Source organism: Vicia villosa, linkage group LG1 (assembly GCF_029867415.1).
Source record: "Vicia villosa cultivar HV-30 ecotype Madison, WI linkage group LG1, Vvil1.0, whole genome shotgun sequence".
Classification (NCBI taxonomy): Eukaryota; Viridiplantae; Streptophyta; class Magnoliopsida; order Fabales; family Fabaceae; genus Vicia; species Vicia villosa.
The window spans coordinates 35284376-35301374 of NC_081180.1; the positions used below are offsets into that span (position 1 = coordinate 35284376).

The window sequence follows — 16999 nt, forward strand, 5'->3', positions numbered from 1 at the left end:
GACAATTCTTCAGGTCTAGATATTGACTTCTAGGAAGAAGCAGCGTTGGGTAGTTATTAGGCGATAAGTTGTAAATGGGGGTGTTTAACTTTGAACTGATACTTCTAATAGTGGACTTCCTTCCTAGCTTGGTAGCCCTTAAATTAGGTGTTGTTTGTACTGAACTGAGTTAACAATTCATTTTGTTATTTATCATTCTGCAATTTACTTTCAGTTTTGATAAGTGTGTTGTAAGTCAGCAGATGTTATAACATTTATCCTGACATTGTGTGTTGTTGGGACATTTGTCTTGACATTTATTGTAGGTGCCAAAATTTCAATTGGCATCAGAGCAGACATCCTGTTCTGTTTATGGGGTGAGCTCCAGGGAAAATAATTTATCGTACTATGGATAAAGAAGGGGGATACAACAACATACCACCTATGTTGGATGAATCTAATTATGACTGGGGGAAAGTCTGAATGGTGGCTTTTCTAAAATCTATGGACATCAAAGCTTGGAAGGATGTTTTAAAAGGATGGGAATATACTGTTAATGAGGATAAAGAAGTGAATGTGTACTTAAAACCCGAATAAGATTGGTCTGATGAGGATGATAAATCTGCTCTTGGGAACTCCAAGGCTCTAAATGCTTTATTCAACGGAGTAGACAAGAATGTTTTCAGGTTGATCAATACTTGTATTGTGGCTAAGGATGTTTGGGAAATCCTCAGAACAACATATGAAGGCACATCTAAGGTAAAAATGTCTAGGCTTTAATTTCTCACCTCTAATTTTGAAAATCTAAAGATGAATGATAATGAGACTATCCAATAATATCATATGAAGATTCTTGAAGTTGCAAATGGATTCAGTGCCTTGGGAGAGAAAATGTCAAAAGAAAAACTTGTAAGAAAAATGCTTAGGTCTCTACCTAGGAATTTTGACATGAAGGTAACATCCATTAAAGAACCTCATGACATCAGCATCATGAGATTTGATTAACTTGTTAATTCTCTTCAAACTTTTGAATTGGCCATTAGTGACAATTCTGAGAAAAAGAACAAAGTATAGCCTTTGTATCCAGTACTGAAGATGAAATTTGTGAAGCTGGTCAAGATATTGAGGAAGGACTGTCCAAAACAGTTGTGTTACTTGGAAAGTAATTCAACAAAATTGTGAAGAGAATGGATAAAAGAGGAAGACCTAATGTCAAGAACATCTCATCTGAAATCAGAAATAACGATGATTCTTAGAATGATACCAGACCTGAAGATAAGTCCAATCCAAGCAAAGGAATTTAATGTTATGAGTGTGAAGGATTTGGTCAAATTAGACCAGAATGTCCAACTTATCTCAAGAATATGAAAAAGGGACTAACTGTTTCTTGGTCTAATGATGATGAATCAGAAGATGAGTCTACTACTGAAACTTCCAAGCTGGTAATGGCTCTTTTAGGTAGATGGGCAACTGAAGTAGAATATTGTGATAAAAGTGATCTCTTTAAAGACATCAATGTATCCTACAATGATACATGTGACAGGTGTGAAGGAACTTTCTTGATCTTGAGCTTGAAAAGAAGGAACTTTTATGCACTGTCTCTCATCTACGGAAAGAGGTAACTCTCTTAAGTTTCAGGCTTGACAACTTGACAAACTCCTTGAAAATGATGAACAATAGAACTGGAATGGTATAAGAGAATGAAGACACAAAAGTAAAATATCATTCTGATATTCTACAAAAGAAAAAGTCTGCAAAAATTCTCTTTTTGTTGGAAAGAAGAGAATGATCAACATGTCAAATCATATGTTTCAACATCTTGACAGACTCAATGAAGATCAAATTTTTACCTCTTCAATTTGGAAATGTCATTATTGTGGTGAGTATGGTCACATAAAACCATTCACCTACAAATTCCTTGGAGATCAAAAGTCTTCAATTTATTATAAAGTTGGTCAAGTCAGCAAAAAGAGGAGTATCAAAGAAAGAGATGTCAACCTAATAGCTCATACCACCTTGAGAAAAACAAGAAGAGAAGACTAGTACTTTGACAGTGGAAACTCTAGACACATGACAAGCATTCACAAATTGCTAGTGGATATCAGATACCATCCCTCAGGAGCTGTCAGATTTGGTGATGGGTTTAAGGGTGAAATTAAGGGAGTATGAAAGTTGATGTATGCTGGATCTCCAAAGTTAGAAGATGTTCTTCTTGTAAAAGGACTATCATCTAATTTTATTAGCATCACTCAGCTATGTGACCAAGGGTTGTTGGTAAATTTCTCCAAATCAGAATGCTTAGTCAAAGATGAGAAAGATGTTGTTCTTATGAAGGGTATACGCACTAAAGAAAACCGCTACCTAAGGGAATCTCAAATTACTCCGACGTGCTCAACAACTAATGAGGAAGAAGTGAAGATATGGTACCAGAAACTTGGCCACCTTCAGTTCAAAATAATGAAGGTCATCAAACTCAAAGGAGTCATTAGAGGAATGCTAGGACTCAAAATTGAAGGAAAGCTAGTCTGTAATGAGTGTGAATTAAAAAAGAAAACCGCAATGTCACACCCAATGTTACAACATCAGACTACCTCTAAAGTGTTGGAACTTTTCCACACAAACTTATTAGGACCAATTCCAATAAAAGGATTAGATGGAGTAAGGTATGTCTTTCTAGTCATAGAAGATTTTTCTGGTTTCACGTGGATAAAATTTCTCAAAGAAAAATCAGACCTTATTGAAGTCTTTGAATTCTTATGCAAAGAAATTCAAGAAGATGGAAATGGTAAGGTCATCTAAGTCAGAAGTTACCATGACAAGCAGTTTAAGAATGTAAAGTTTTCTAAATTTCGTATTTCAGAAGGCATTAGTCATAATTTCTCTTCACAACAAGATGGAATTATTGAGCAAAAGACTAGGTCAATAAGACTCAGTTGGGATCATGTTTCATGCTAAAGAATAGCCACAAGAATTTTGGGCTAAAGCCATGAATACTGCATGTCATATTCATAGCAGGGTGACCTTGAGAGGAAGAACTCCAATCACTTCTTATGAGTTATGAAAAGAAAAGAAGCCTACAATCAAACATTTTCATGTCTTTAGAAATAAATGTTATATTCTGACTTACAAAGAGTCAATAAGAGATGAAGGAATATTGATGGGGTATGCTACACAAAATATAGCTTATAGAGTATTTTACTCTAAATATAAGATTGTTATGGAACTTTTAAGTGTAGTCCTTGATGACTCAGTCTCTAAAGAGAATATAGATGTTACAAATAATGTTGGAACATCTCATGTGCAGATTGTTGAAGAAATATGAGATGAAATCAGTGAATTCACAAGCACTGAACAAATAGGTTCTCAATTCAGCAAATGTATCTCTACTAAAGAACAAACAGAAAATCCAAGGAACTAGCTTTAAAACACCCTAATACAAGGGACATCATTGGGTTCAAAAAGCAAGTATCTCATGACGATGAATGTTTTGCCTTGAGAAATAGTCTGTCTTTCTGGATCAATGAGAAGCAAGCATATGCTTCTTGGTTAAATATTGAAGTTGAATTTAGGGAAGCAACATGATGTTACTCTAAACTGATAAAACAAGTGTTGAAGGATTCCAATGTCAAACATAATTTCTTGAAATTACATCATGTTGATCTTAATATTATTAGGTATCTCATTCAACATGAGTGGAACAAGAATCTTGATAGTCAACTAATCAAGAATTTTGTTAAAGGAAAGATTGTCACTCTAGACCATATGGACAACAAGGAACAAGTTAATGTAATATTTAAAACAAATTAAAACATAAGCAGTGGAGTTGGAACTTGCACTATTGAAGAGTTCTAGCAGTTACAAACATGATTCCTCTATTTTATGAGACTAGTGAAGCCTACTCAAATTGCTATGGATAAGAAATGGAACAGAAGGTCTCTGCAAGACAGCCACAAGGAATGCAAAAGACTTTTTGTCAGGAGTAGGAGATGGAAGACCACCTAAAGGTGTTATATTTGTGTGTTTCCATTAGATTTGTGTGTTTCTATTTGTGCTAGTGTGTGTTTGTGAGCTTCCAATTGTTTGTATGCAATATTTTTGCCAACTTTTTAGTTACAACATGTGTTTACGTTTACTCTATTTTTTGTCAATATTTGGCTAAAAGGGGGAGTAAAGTGTTAGTGTGTTTGTGTTTGATTGACCTGATGTTACAACATGCTGGTTGTCATACATCTTGATTGTGCTACAACTAAAAGAGAGTAGTTATTATGGTTGCTTATTACAACTATTTAGGGAAAGCATGCTTATAACGCTCGTTTATTTAAAATAACTATTTTATGATGTGTTTGTGAATTACTTGATTTAATTTATGAACTATTTAAGATTAAGCTATTTTGCTATGAGTTAATTAATTAATTATTATTAATAAAATAAATAGAATATGAACATTGGGCCTGTTATGAGGTTAAAAGTAGCATTAGTGAGGGGTGTGAGTTAAGCCCATTAGTAAAAGTGAGAAATTATAGGGGAAAAATAAAACAAGGGAATTAGGAGAAAGAGAGAAAATTCTAAAAATTTGGAGAATGTAGAAAGAGGGAAGTGCGGAGAGCTAGGGCAAAACCCATTGGAAGCTTAGAGCAACCTTCAATCCAAGGTAAGGGTGGGGCTCTTACTCTCTAAGGGTTGGCATGATAATGAGTATGGTAGAGATTATGCTTCATGATTTTATATCTATGAATGTGTGAAGAATTTGAGTTTTTATGTGTCTATGATTGTTGTGAATGACTTGTAATGTTTCTGCAATTGATGGAATAGATGTTTGTATGTGAACAATAATATGTTAGAATTTGAATTGAAAAACTGTGTTTTTTGGTGATTTTTGTATCGGGAAAATATGGTTTTTTGGGGTTTTGAGGGGTAGAGGTTCGTAGCAGCAAAACAACAAATTTTTGGGTCTACTACAGCAGGAACCGGTTCCCCAAATAAGGGAACCGAGTTCCCAGAGTTTCTGTAGCGTAAAAATTGGTTTTTAAACAGGGGGAACCGATTCCCCAAATAAGGGAACTGAGTTCCCAGAAATAGAGGATATAGGGGAACCGGGTTCCCAAATAGGGGAATTGGGTTCCCCTGAGTTAAAATTAAGGTTTCTTTTAAAACTTCAAAGAGCCATAATTTTTGACTCGGGAATCCGTTTGACACGCTGTTTGAACTTCCAAAAGCTAAAATTATTTCCTATTTAATAAATTTGATTTGAGAACCTTTTGATAATATTTTAAAATTGTATTTTTTGGTATATTGTGATTATGCGAAGTGCGAACGTGGTTATTTGATGTTGTCATAAAAAAGGGTGTGATTATATGTTGCAAGTGAATACGATGATGATGTTGTTGCTGCCACTGATTATTGGTAATTGTAATGGTGGTTATGCCTCTTTGTGTATTATTGTTGTTGTTGTTGTTGTGTATTTTTATGATGTCGCATTGTCGAGTCGCATGCATAGCATACTTTTACGATGGCCTGGATTGGCAAACACATTGGCATGGATTGGCAAAATTGCGAAGGAGGCTTATGCCTTGTTGATGCCTCTAATAATTGGCAATTGCGAAGGGGGCTTATGCCTTGATGGTACCACATGCATTTGCACTGTGTCGGTGTAGCAACCTGCCCTAAATTTGAAGGTTTTAGAGCCGCCACCTATTCTGAAGGGCGAATAGGAAACCCTATGCAGTTTAGAGATCGGGGTAAGTTATTATAATCAGGTCGAGGGAAGGTGTTAGGCACCCTTAACCCTTTCCTATTGGCTTTGAATCTAGGGTAACAGTTTTATGGCTAAAATATTGAGGTTTAATAGCTAAGAAAGTGAATAGGGGAAAAATTGAGATTTTAGGGAGGGGGGACTCGCCTTGGTTATCCAAGTGCCTACGTATCTCCTTATGGAGAATCAGAGTCAACGTAGTTCGGGCACAGGGTTGTACGCCTTTGAATTGATTATGAAAGTGTTTGAAGGCTTTTTGAATGGCCTATCGTAGTTTGAATTTGATCTGAAAGGCATTTTGAATTGCCTAGGATAAAAATCCGTAGTGTCGTGGTTTAGTGTGTTTTGAATGTTTGAGCGTACAACCCTGATTTAATATGTCACCGTTAGATGCGATGATCAATAGATTTGATCAGTATAGCTAACGGATTAATGGGGCATTGCTGGTTACTCAGATCGATAGATTCGATCGTCGCGGGCAGCAAATTAAATGTATTTTATATTATATATTTTTATCTCTCGTCTAATGCGACCAATAGCTTTAGTCAGGTCGAGGAGAGAATTATTTAAGGATTAATGGGGATTGGGGCAATCCCTAATATTTTTTATAATCTTCCTAGGATTTTAGTGATTTATAATTAAAGTTGACTAAATAATTAAATCGAGTAATCGAAATAATTGGGGAATATAATTCTACACTTAGTCATATTTTTATTTAAATCCTAAATAAAATAGAAAAATTATAAGAGAAACCCTAAATTCAATAAAAAATAGAAAATATAAAACTAATTTAGAAAACTAATAAAAGAATAAAAAAAAACCTTGACAATAATTCTATGTGGCAGCCTTTGAAGGTGTACGGTGAACCTTCAACTTTGTGTGCGTTAGATCTGGACGGTAGGAGATCTTGTGGCTGATACATGAGAGTTTGGAAAAAGGATGCAAGGGCCAGGGATTGAACCCTGGACCCTTGGGTTACAAACGCACAAAACACCACTTCGTCAAGGATTGTTAGCTGTTTAACAAACCCATTGAATAACATAAACTTGAAATAATGATATAAGAAGAATGAAGTCAGCGCAAACAAACGTGGGCCCCAGAAGAAAGAGCTGCGCTCCAATCCCGTGAGGAGAGATGAAGAGTGGCGTTTGACTAGCCAATGAACGCTAGCCACACGTATGCTGCAGCCTGGAAGCGTTGACTCACCACCCAAAAGATCACACGCGTGCCTTGAGAGTTACTCCCCACTGTTCATCATCCCTTACCTCTGTACATGCGGATTTCGCTGCGGATATCCTTGCGATTTTACCTGCGGATTTTTCCGCAGGTCCTTCCCCTTCCATGGCTGCCACCTGAAAACTACCAAAACGGATGAAAGAAAAAAAATAACAACCCAGATCGGCTTGGAATTGCTTCCTGATCCTGAATATGCAGTCCATTTATCCTGAAACCTCGTGAAACCATGTGTACGAAGCTCATGAGCTTCTTTGCCCTAACAATGGCAAATCCTTCTCTCGCCATCAAACATTGCGAATGAATGGTTAAATCAATTCTAAAACACCATATGAACGCATTAGTGATGTTAGTTCTAATTGAAACAAGTTGTAAAACAGAAAACGACGATGAACATAATGTAAAGGAACATGAACGTGTATGTCACTGCATGACGAGCATGGGGCTCTTCAAAAGATCTCCCTTACCTCTACTTACCTCTGGAATATGATAGAATCGTTTCAGCAAGCTCTCAGGAGGCCTGCCCCTTTTGTTTCAAATTTGACAAGTTTGTGTCGTTTTGAACTTGGGAACCCTAGTTTCTTTTCGAAGATTTTTCGTCCCCCTTGCCTCTGACTTTCTTTGTGTATTTATAAGGCATGGATTAGGTCAAAGAAAAATAGAAAAGATCATGCCCTTGGAGAGATTTGAAAATTATATCATTTTCTTTCTATTTTGGATAATCTCTCTCATGGACCATGCAAACCAAATTTTCTATTTTATGTTGTCATATGGGCCTTTATAGGATTAGTGACCAAGCCATGTAAATTAACTCAAATGTTTTTATAATTTTAACTAATTTATTTAGCTTTTATTTGCATACAATCCAAATAAATATGAATAAAATTTACAAAAATAAATGAGTGGATTTACATGTTCCCCTTTAGGCTATGAGTGTTAATTGGATTTGGGAAGATTTGCTATCTACATCTCCATTTCATTTTAAACCAATTTATAAGGGAATTTTATAAGAGATCGAGTTTAATAATAGGTATATTAAACCCTATGGCTCTTAATTTTTAACCCCCTTAATAAATCATCAGATGTGAATTATATCGGGTAAATTTTGGGGTATGACAGTCGGTTGTATTACATTATCATGAAGATTGCATGATTGACGAATCGATTGTTATTGACTAACGATGTGTTGTTGAAGGATGAATGATGCTAATGTTGTATGAAGTGGTGAAATTATGTATGATATGTATCTTCTATATTATTTATCATGCATTCCTTTATATTGTAAGACATCTCACCCTTTCTATTTGGATGTTACCCCTATGTTGGTAACGTGCAGGTAATCAAGAATGAAGGCTAAATACCTTCGATAGTTAGGTTCGTGTCGTCGCTGTGATACGTAACACTCGGGGGATGAACGTTATTGTCTTGTTATTTGCTTTATTATTGAATATTGAATTAATTGAAGAAGTTTTATAATTATTAAGGTTGACTATTGTCGAACTAAGTCATTGGTGATTTCTATTTGGATTATGAGTGTTTTTCTGATGCATTCTATAAGGTGTCATCGACATAGGGCTAGTACTTGGTACTAAGTCTATGGTAAACTCAACTTCATGCTCGGACTGCAAATTACAAATATCTTCAGGAAAAACATCAAGAAACTCACACGCCACAGACATATCACTAGCCCAAAATCACTCTCCACTCTCAAGGAAGCGAAGATCACAAGCACTTGATCATTATCCCTCTCAAGGATACCTCTACTTGACCGGAAGATATGAATATCGAATTCGTACTCTTTTCAGGTTTGGGAAATAACACAACCTCAATAACACTTGCACTCTTGCAATCAGTGACACACTGAACCAATACTCCACACCAGAAACATCTCAAAGAAGCATAAGCTTCTCCCTCATTTGTTTCAATCCTGCTCTTGCTAGCAAGTAGTTAGAAAAATAAACGAGCACCAATAGTGTTTCACACACATGTCGTATACCAGAGAACATACAAAATTACACAACCTGGCCGAATGGACCAACCTGCTTTGATACCACTTTGTAACACCCTAGACCCCGTAACTTAATTTAAAATAATTAAACGATAATATAGGACGTCGCTCAACAAAACATGCATACTTTTCGAACATTTTGAAATATCAACTCACTATCGAATATCAATTAAACAAAACTTCATCATAATTCTTCAACTATGAATTGCTCAATTCACATAACACGATTCCACTCATAATTCAATGCAAAAAAATCGCCCTGATTTCGATGTTACATACTAGAGCATTAAACCAACTAAAATAACAATAAACTAAAATAAACGAAGATAGGCATCCATGCCATCTTCCAACTCACATCAACAAGTCGCTCCTCCTGAGCATTTGTACAATGAAATACAAGCAACATAAAAATAAGAAGAAAAAGGGTGAGAATAAACTTCGATATATTAATAGTGTAAAGAATATGAGGGTAGATTAAAATACACAACAACATCATTTAATCACACCACAAACAATTATTCTCACTCAACACAAATGAATAATTCACCCCAACATCACAAAGCTTATATGTATGTAATATGACCCATAAATCGACACTATGCATGTGGTACCAAACTCAACAATGGTTTATCTTTGAACTGGGTCCCCCTTCTGAACCCCGATCCCCCTTCTAAGATCCGGATAAGTCACTTTTTCCCCTTCCGAACTTGTGGCTCGCCTCTTTTGGAACACGACATTATATGACACATGACATATTATCAATGCAACAACAACAACAACATGTTTACAGTTCCCCTTCTAACCATAAACGTCATGAAAAATATCATTAACAATAGTCACCACTTTTGAACTACACACCACAACACAACAATTATAATTACTTTCACTGCACATGATTATAATCACAACATTCACAACCCACATGTATAATCATAATTCACCGTTAATAATCATAAAATCAACTCAATGATTATTTTTTCTCATCATAATAATGCATAACATTAACAATATATAACTATAGTTATCATCGCATGATTATACCAAAATTCAACAACTCATGAACATAACCTCCATCAAATCATGATTATATAACTATTCGATAATCATCTCATAAAACACCTCTCAAGTAGCCATACTCTTCATGTTTTCATACACATATTAAACCTCTAAATAACCATAATAAGGTAGCGTGTCGTGTCAGCTATCCAACGTTTCAAACCGCACCTTAAACAGAGTCATGAAACTCAAGTTACGCACAAAACGATGTGCGCGGTACAAAATCCAGGGAGCTGCTACGGCCACCCGTAGCAGCTGCTATGGCTTGTAGCGGCTTCCAAAACCCAAAAACGTTGTTTGGTAATTTTCTACAATTTCACCCCATTTGAGGACTTGCAGAGCTTCGCTTTCGGGTCCATAAAAAGTCAAACCCTTAAAATTTATTCAGACTCAACATCACAATTTATACAGACTCAACATAAATTAACACATTAAAGTCAATATTTTCATAGATTTAAGGTTAGGTTTCAAAGCTTCAAGAACATAACAATGGCAACCAACAAAGTTCATAAATCATCCAACACAACATGTATAAAAAAGCATGTTTGGGAGTACAAATTTCTTACAATAACATGGTATATCACATGAATTTCCTCATGAACACACCAAACATCCATGAATAATAACAACAATGACAAACAACAGGGCAATGATCCCTCTCTATCCTTCATCAATCACATAATTATTTAAGCAATTCCCCTTTACCTGAATTTTCCAGCAAAACAATTTTGTTCTTGAGTTTTTCTCTCTCATGCCCTGGGTTCTTCCTATTACCTCTAACACCTCTCTCTTTTAAAAGAAAACTTAATCTCCCTAATTATGATATTCACATTCCACCATCACTTATCTCTATAATCACCACATTACCTTACCAAATCTATTTCCTATTTACTTTTATAATAAATCTAATTTTCCACCGATATCACTAATTCTATTGTTTTTATTTAATTAATATCTATTAATTTAATTAAATAAACTAATTAAAATTCTAGCAATCTCCAACCACCACATAACACACATACATCCACCAAATAATAAAATAAAGCATATAAAAAAGACTAATTAAATATATTATTTGAATTTGAGGTATTATAATTTTAGAAGAAACTAAAAAAAAAAAAACTTTTGAAGAGATAAGTAGACCAAATTATTAAGTCAAACTTGTATAACTCTATGACACACTCTCTCAAACTCTACTCTACTTATTTGCCATTGGTTATTTTATTTTTCCTGCGTATCAATCATCATCTCCATCTTCTTTATACTTTTTTTATAAAACAAGATTTTTACGAATCCATTGAATGAAGTGCATAGTAATTTCATTTTTAACAAACTGATTGATTGCTAATAAAAAAAATCCAACAATGTTATGTCTACACTATTTTCCTACCTTCATACTTACGCCACATTTTTTGTTCACATTTATAAAATGAACAGTATTTTTTTAAAAAAATTTAAAACATAAAATAAAGTTTGTCATTACTCATTAATCAAATTTATTATTGGATTAACCATATATTTTTATGTCCGTTAAATCAAATTCCATTTAAAAAACAAAATCCATTCAACCACAAGCATCCATGATACCATTTGAAAGAAAATGTTAGCCCGAGATATATGGAAAGCACCTTCAGAGACTTCATTGTAGTTTCTTATTTTGATAAGCCCTCGTTGTAGTTCTTAACTTCATTAAAATCGCCTAGATATTAGAACAAGCCTAGGCCATGGGATATTGTTCCTCAAATACATTATACGATCCCACAACTCAAGTCTAATAATACTATATAGATAGGTGAGGCATAAATTACAGAGCAGCACCAAGTTGTCATTCCATAGGAAATAGAATGGTTCATACTATGAATGAGAGTAAAATTGTAACTGGTTATGCAGGCAAGAATTCATATACCCAGTACCCAGCATCGCATCCTCTTTTGGCATCCACTTGCAAGAACAGTGGTCATATTCCAAAGAATATAAGAAATTGTCCACACTTTAAAAGGATAAGATAAATAATAAAAAAAAGAAGGCAGCAATAGGATCTTAAACTCAAGTATTCATGATAACTGCGTTGACATTTAATCTTTATTACCACTGTAATTAACTTATTATGCGTGCTGTCTTTTGTATACTTCTATGAAAAATCAATAGGAAGGAGATGAAACTAGGAATCATAACTCATGTACATTGAAGGTTACTTCTGCAAATATACCTGCTGGCTGCTGGATCCGAGGCAGATATGTCACAATATAAGCCAGTAATTGAAACAAAACTGATTCTTTTTGACAATCCTTTCCATGAATTACTAAAATTGTCTATAGTTAAGCTCAGAGACACACAAAGATAAGGCATCTTTCACTTGCATGTTATTCGAGTCCATATCAAGAGCATCTTCGTATAGCCTTTTAGCCTGCTGAAGTAATTTCAACTTCTCTTTACTACTTCCTGGTCTTAAGCGAGATCTCTGCTGTAAAGTCATACCCCATCTGAACAAAGCTGCAATTCAACCCGGTAAAATCCAAGTTAATACAGGAGATAATAATTTTTGCTTAAACATAGATAAATTGCAACTTATATTAGGGTGGTACAAATACTGTATTTTCCATTTGGCTCAGCTATGATATGTGTATGTTGCAAAGACCTAAATTCCTTTTCTCAATGCAGTTTTTCAAACATATCTTTTACACAATCATGTTGAACCAGGTATGTTACAGAGGAGTTGTCAGCATAATATTCTTTAGTTGTGCCCGTATATGAAGATTAAAAATGGAAAATTCAGGAACAGAACATAACAGTGTAATACCATCTGGTGCATAAACATTTCCTTTCAACAGCATAGCATCAAACTTATCAATTGCAGCCAAGAATACTTTTTCAGCCTCAAAAGCTGCACCCTGTGATATTTAAAAATACACATTAATATAAAAACAGAATGTACAACATAATGGTTAACTTGAAAAACTTGAGATAGCAAACAACAAAGTCACAGATGCATTTATATCAAATTACAAAAATTTCTAAGCATAAGAGAAAGAAAGAAGTGTGTTAACATGTAATCTACCGAATAGGACATCATCGTAACAAATTGATTGAAGAACTGAAACAGGTAATTTAATAATATCAAGGATCGAGATAATGCCTACCGGACCGATATCTGCTACCAATTGACCACGGAATGATAGTGCAAGGCCCCAATTATATAGGGCTCTCACATCATTTGAATCAATTGATAATGCCAGTCTATACTTTCTTCCTGCATTCACCAGTAACTCTTCACACTCTTCACATACATCAATAAGCAATTGCATAGCTTCATCTTTACTGGAAATTTTATTTCGCAGCTCCTTCAATATTCTACTATGTTTTGCAGATGATGTTTGGATGTTTCCCGAAAGAAGAGTTCTCAGTTCACGACTAATCTTCAATTTTAATTCTCCATGAAGAAGATAAGTGTTTCCTAGCTGTCCTACAGCCAACAGACTCATAGGTTTCAAGTCCACAGCTTTGGAGAGTAAGTCTGCAGATCTATATAACATGATTTCAGCTTGTTCGCCATCATAAACACCCTTTACAAACTCTTTTGCTTGTTTTAGAAGATCTGTTGCTTCACCAAGATACTTATCAAACATTATATCATCTGAAATTTTTGTAGACGGAGGGGCATTGAATTCATTCTCACTCTTAGATAAGTCATCCGCAAGAAGGGGATCGACCTCATAATCCACGCTATCTCTATCTTTATACTGAGACCTATCAGACCCACTATCTCTCTTTTCAAGAGAAGACCTGAGAGTTTCACGGCCTTTATTATGCAACTGCTCGCGTACAAAAGAAGTCTCTCTCTCGACACGTTTCATTCTGACTTTATACCTTTCAGAATCAAGTCGGCTCTCATGGGATTCCCACATGTCTGTCACACTGCTGGAATCCATCTTCAATGAGAAGCTACGGTTATTTGTGAACCTCAACCCTTTGCTCCCGTGACTAAACTCTTCTCTATCACGAAATTTGTCAGCGGATCTGCGATTGTCCCTTACACCAAAATCATCTTTCTCAGAATTAGTACTTATTCTTCTTCCATTTCTGTCCATATCCGAAACAGAATTAGTAAACAACTCTTGAGAAGAATCAATCTTGTCATTTACTTTACTATCATCAACCAAATTCAAAGGCCTGTCTTCAACCGGAGGCAAAGCATTGTTAGCTCGAGTTTGATCCAACGTTTTCTCCACATTTTCTCTGACTTTAATAGAATTCGAGCTACCCAAATTTTCCTGAAATAAACTACCAATATATTGCAGCATCTGGTACCCAACTTCTCCAACTTGTTTCTTCCTTCTAGCAGTTTTATGATTCTCAACAAAAACACCATTAAACTTGTCCTCATTATCAATCAAACTCTTAACAACATTCCTAACATTCAAAGTTGACATTTTTATCTTATCAGTAGCTTCAACATAACCATACAAATCACCCATTTTAATCTTTTTCTTCTCAATAGAATTTTGCATATCACTCTTCAAACTATTAACCCCAACATCAATTTCATCAAAGAATTCATCCAAAGTCTTCAATTTCTCAATCAAATTCTCATCTTTTTCGTTCCTCTTATTACTTCCACTCACCCTCACTTCACCAAAGGAAAACACTCCATTTCGAAAAAAACCTACAGAATAACCAACGGCGAAAACCAAAGCAGAAGCGGGGAGAATAAGCACAGAAGAAACCCTAACCCTAGAAATCGCCATCGCACAAACAATCCCCATGAGGAACACAAAAGCATTCTTCCTATCATCGATTCCAATTGAAGCAAGAAAACTACGCAACGAATCGAACTCACCGGAAACTTCTGAGCTGCGTAGTTCATCCCAACCTCCATAATTACTTGATATAGCTCTCAATCTGAGGGTTTTGATGCCACGTGTCCATTTTGTTCTTGAACCTGGAAGAAGAATCGAAGGTACACGAGATCGATAATGAAAACATGATGAGTGAGAATTGAATAGATGAATTGGATTTTTAGCAATAACGAAGTTCATTTCATTGAAGATTGTTCTTCAGTTCCTGTACACAAGTTTTCTGAGCTACGAATTTCAAAACGATGGTGACGAAAGGCTAAACTAATAAACGACGTGTCGTAGATGCGTAGATGAGAGTAAAAATATAAGGAACCACGCTCCTAAACGCGCGTCGTTTATAAGAATAGAATATATAGAAGTATTTAAAGTGCGAAAACACGAGGTAGTGTTTGTTTCTGAGTTAACCGTAACTGAACGACACGTAGTTTGGGTTTCATTGAGGTGCGGTTCAAGTGTTTGTGAAATTGCCTGTGAGAATAATCGTAGATATTGCAAGACATGGATTCAATTCCGAAGCCATATCGAACATGGATTACAGGTGCTGCAGTTGTATTAGGTGGAATTGCAACGCTGAACATGGCTTCTACACTTACATTCAAAGCACTTCACGTCGTGGCTGAGAATAAACGGGTAAAAATGCACTGTTTTATTATCCTGTTATTTGGAAATTGGTGTAACAAGATGTGTTTGTGTTTGTAGAAAAAGATAGCGTTGCCGTGTATGGCTTGTAGAGGGAAGGGGTTTTATATATGCAGATTGTGTAATGGGAATTCAACTATTGCTTGGTCTCCAATGTATGATCCTATTGCGATTAACCCATGTGTTTGTCCTACTTGCGATGGAAACAGGTTAGTTTAGGTCTTTTTTTCATTCCCTAATTTTGGTTTGATTTGACTGTTTTTGGGATGATCTTGTCTTGAAGCTGAATTGCATAGAAATTGTAGTTGATACTATAATGGTTTTTGTTGCAGGGTACAACGTTGTCTGAATTGTCTGGGCAAAGGCTATGACTAAATTGTAAAATCATATCTTATGTTTCTTAACTTAAGACTGTAACTCAATTGTAAGAACTATGTTTGGCTAGTCATCCGTTTAGTGAATGAAACCTTGATGCTGATGTATGTGCCTCAAATTTTGCTGATGATTAAAGTCACTGAATTTCTTCAATAGTTTTAGAGTATAAGAACTTTCAGTAATTGCTTCTTCTAAATTATTATTTTTGTGATAAAATTGGGTTCAAGGCCAGCAAGAGTAAAGGAAGAACAACGCAACTAAAAGAGGAGTCGAAACTGTGGTTACATTAGCAAGATAACAAAACCTGCTCAGGAGAAATATTATAAACCATAATGCTAACATCCATGTCCAGCGCCAGCCTCATGTTTGCTAGAGTATATCTGCAAACATTTTCTACACAAAACACATGCTTCATCTTCATATTTCACTTCAATTGAAGCTGTCTAATCCTTTGGAGAATTGTCGGAGTGGTAAAACTCTACGGGTCCGTTTGGTTTGAGAGAAATAAGAAAGAGAGAAATTGCTAAGAGAGAAGTTGAGGAGAAAATCTAAACTTCTCTTGTTTGGTTAATCAGAGAAGTAGGAGAGATTGATTAAGTTGACGTGGGGTCCACACGATTTCCAATCTCTCCAATATTGCGAAGAAAGCTGAGAAAGGGTGTTTAGTTTTTTATTATTCCAATTTTACCCTTTGCTTGTATTTGTATGTATGCATTATCCATGTATAAAAAGTTTGTTTGTGCTCATGTTTTAAATAATAGATAGCAGCCATATGTCTGGATAATTTCAAACGAAGGTTTGTAAAACAGGGAGTAAGATATTTAACTCAATTTAATTAATATATAAGTTGAATTAAAATAATTAAAATCTTTCTTAAATTATGTAAATTAATATAGATAAATTAATTAACTAATAAAATTAATTGTTTATAAATTATAAAAATTAATGAGAATCATTTTTAATTTAAGGATATATTTGTACTTTTAAAAATATCAACACTTCTTTCTTTTCTATTTCTCTTATCTTTCTCTTATAACAAACAATATACCAAATCTATTTCATTTCTCACATATTTCTCTCTTCTCACACTCTCTCTCACTT

General features: G+C 35.0%; 2 protein-coding genes across 2 annotated transcripts; one reads left to right on the forward strand and one right to left on the reverse strand.

The window, feature by feature from the left end:
• Positions 1–12061: 12061 nt before the first annotated feature.
• On the reverse strand, positions 12062–15200 carry LOC131633954 (uncharacterized). The gene is made up of 3 exons (XM_058904635.1): positions 13169–15200; positions 12829–12919; positions 12062–12521 (listed from the first exon to the last, which is right to left on the reverse strand). The coding sequence occupies exons 1-3, from the start codon at positions 15062–15064 to the stop codon at positions 12331–12333; spliced, it is 2178 nt and encodes a 725-aa protein (XP_058760618.1). The 5' UTR covers positions 15065–15200; the 3' UTR covers positions 12062–12330.
• Positions 15201–15256: 56 nt separating this feature from the next.
• Positions 15257–16061, forward strand: LOC131633964 (uncharacterized). Its single transcript, XM_058904642.1, has 3 exons — positions 15257–15514; positions 15584–15732; positions 15856–16061. The coding sequence occupies exons 1-3, from the start codon at positions 15383–15385 to the stop codon at positions 15896–15898; spliced, it is 324 nt and encodes a 107-aa protein (XP_058760625.1). The 5' UTR covers positions 15257–15382; the 3' UTR covers positions 15899–16061.
• The last annotated feature ends 938 nt before the right edge of the window (positions 16062–16999 follow it).

Bases quoted from the DNA above. Each gene is read 5' to 3' on its own strand.
- LOC131633954 (XM_058904635.1), bottom strand. From the start codon at position 15,064: ATGAACTTCGTTATTGCTAAAAATCCAATTCATCTATTCAATTCTCAC. The intron at 12,920-13,168 runs GTAGGCATTATC...TAAATATCACAG, and splicing joins TGGTAGCAGATATCGGTCCG to GGTGCAGCTTTTGAGGCTGA. The intron at 12,522-12,828 runs GTATTACACTGT...GTTGAATTGCAG, and splicing joins AAATGTTTATGCACCAGATG to CTTTGTTCAGATGGGGTATG.
- LOC131633964 (XM_058904642.1), top strand. From the start codon at position 15,383: ATGGATTCAATTCCGAAGCCATATCGAACATGGATTACAGGTGCTGCA. The intron at 15,515-15,583 runs GTAAAAATGCAC...TTGTGTTTGTAG, and splicing joins TCGTGGCTGAGAATAAACGG to AAAAAGATAGCGTTGCCGTG. The intron at 15,733-15,855 runs GTTAGTTTAGGT...TTTTTGTTGCAG, and splicing joins CCTACTTGCGATGGAAACAG to GGTACAACGTTGTCTGAATT.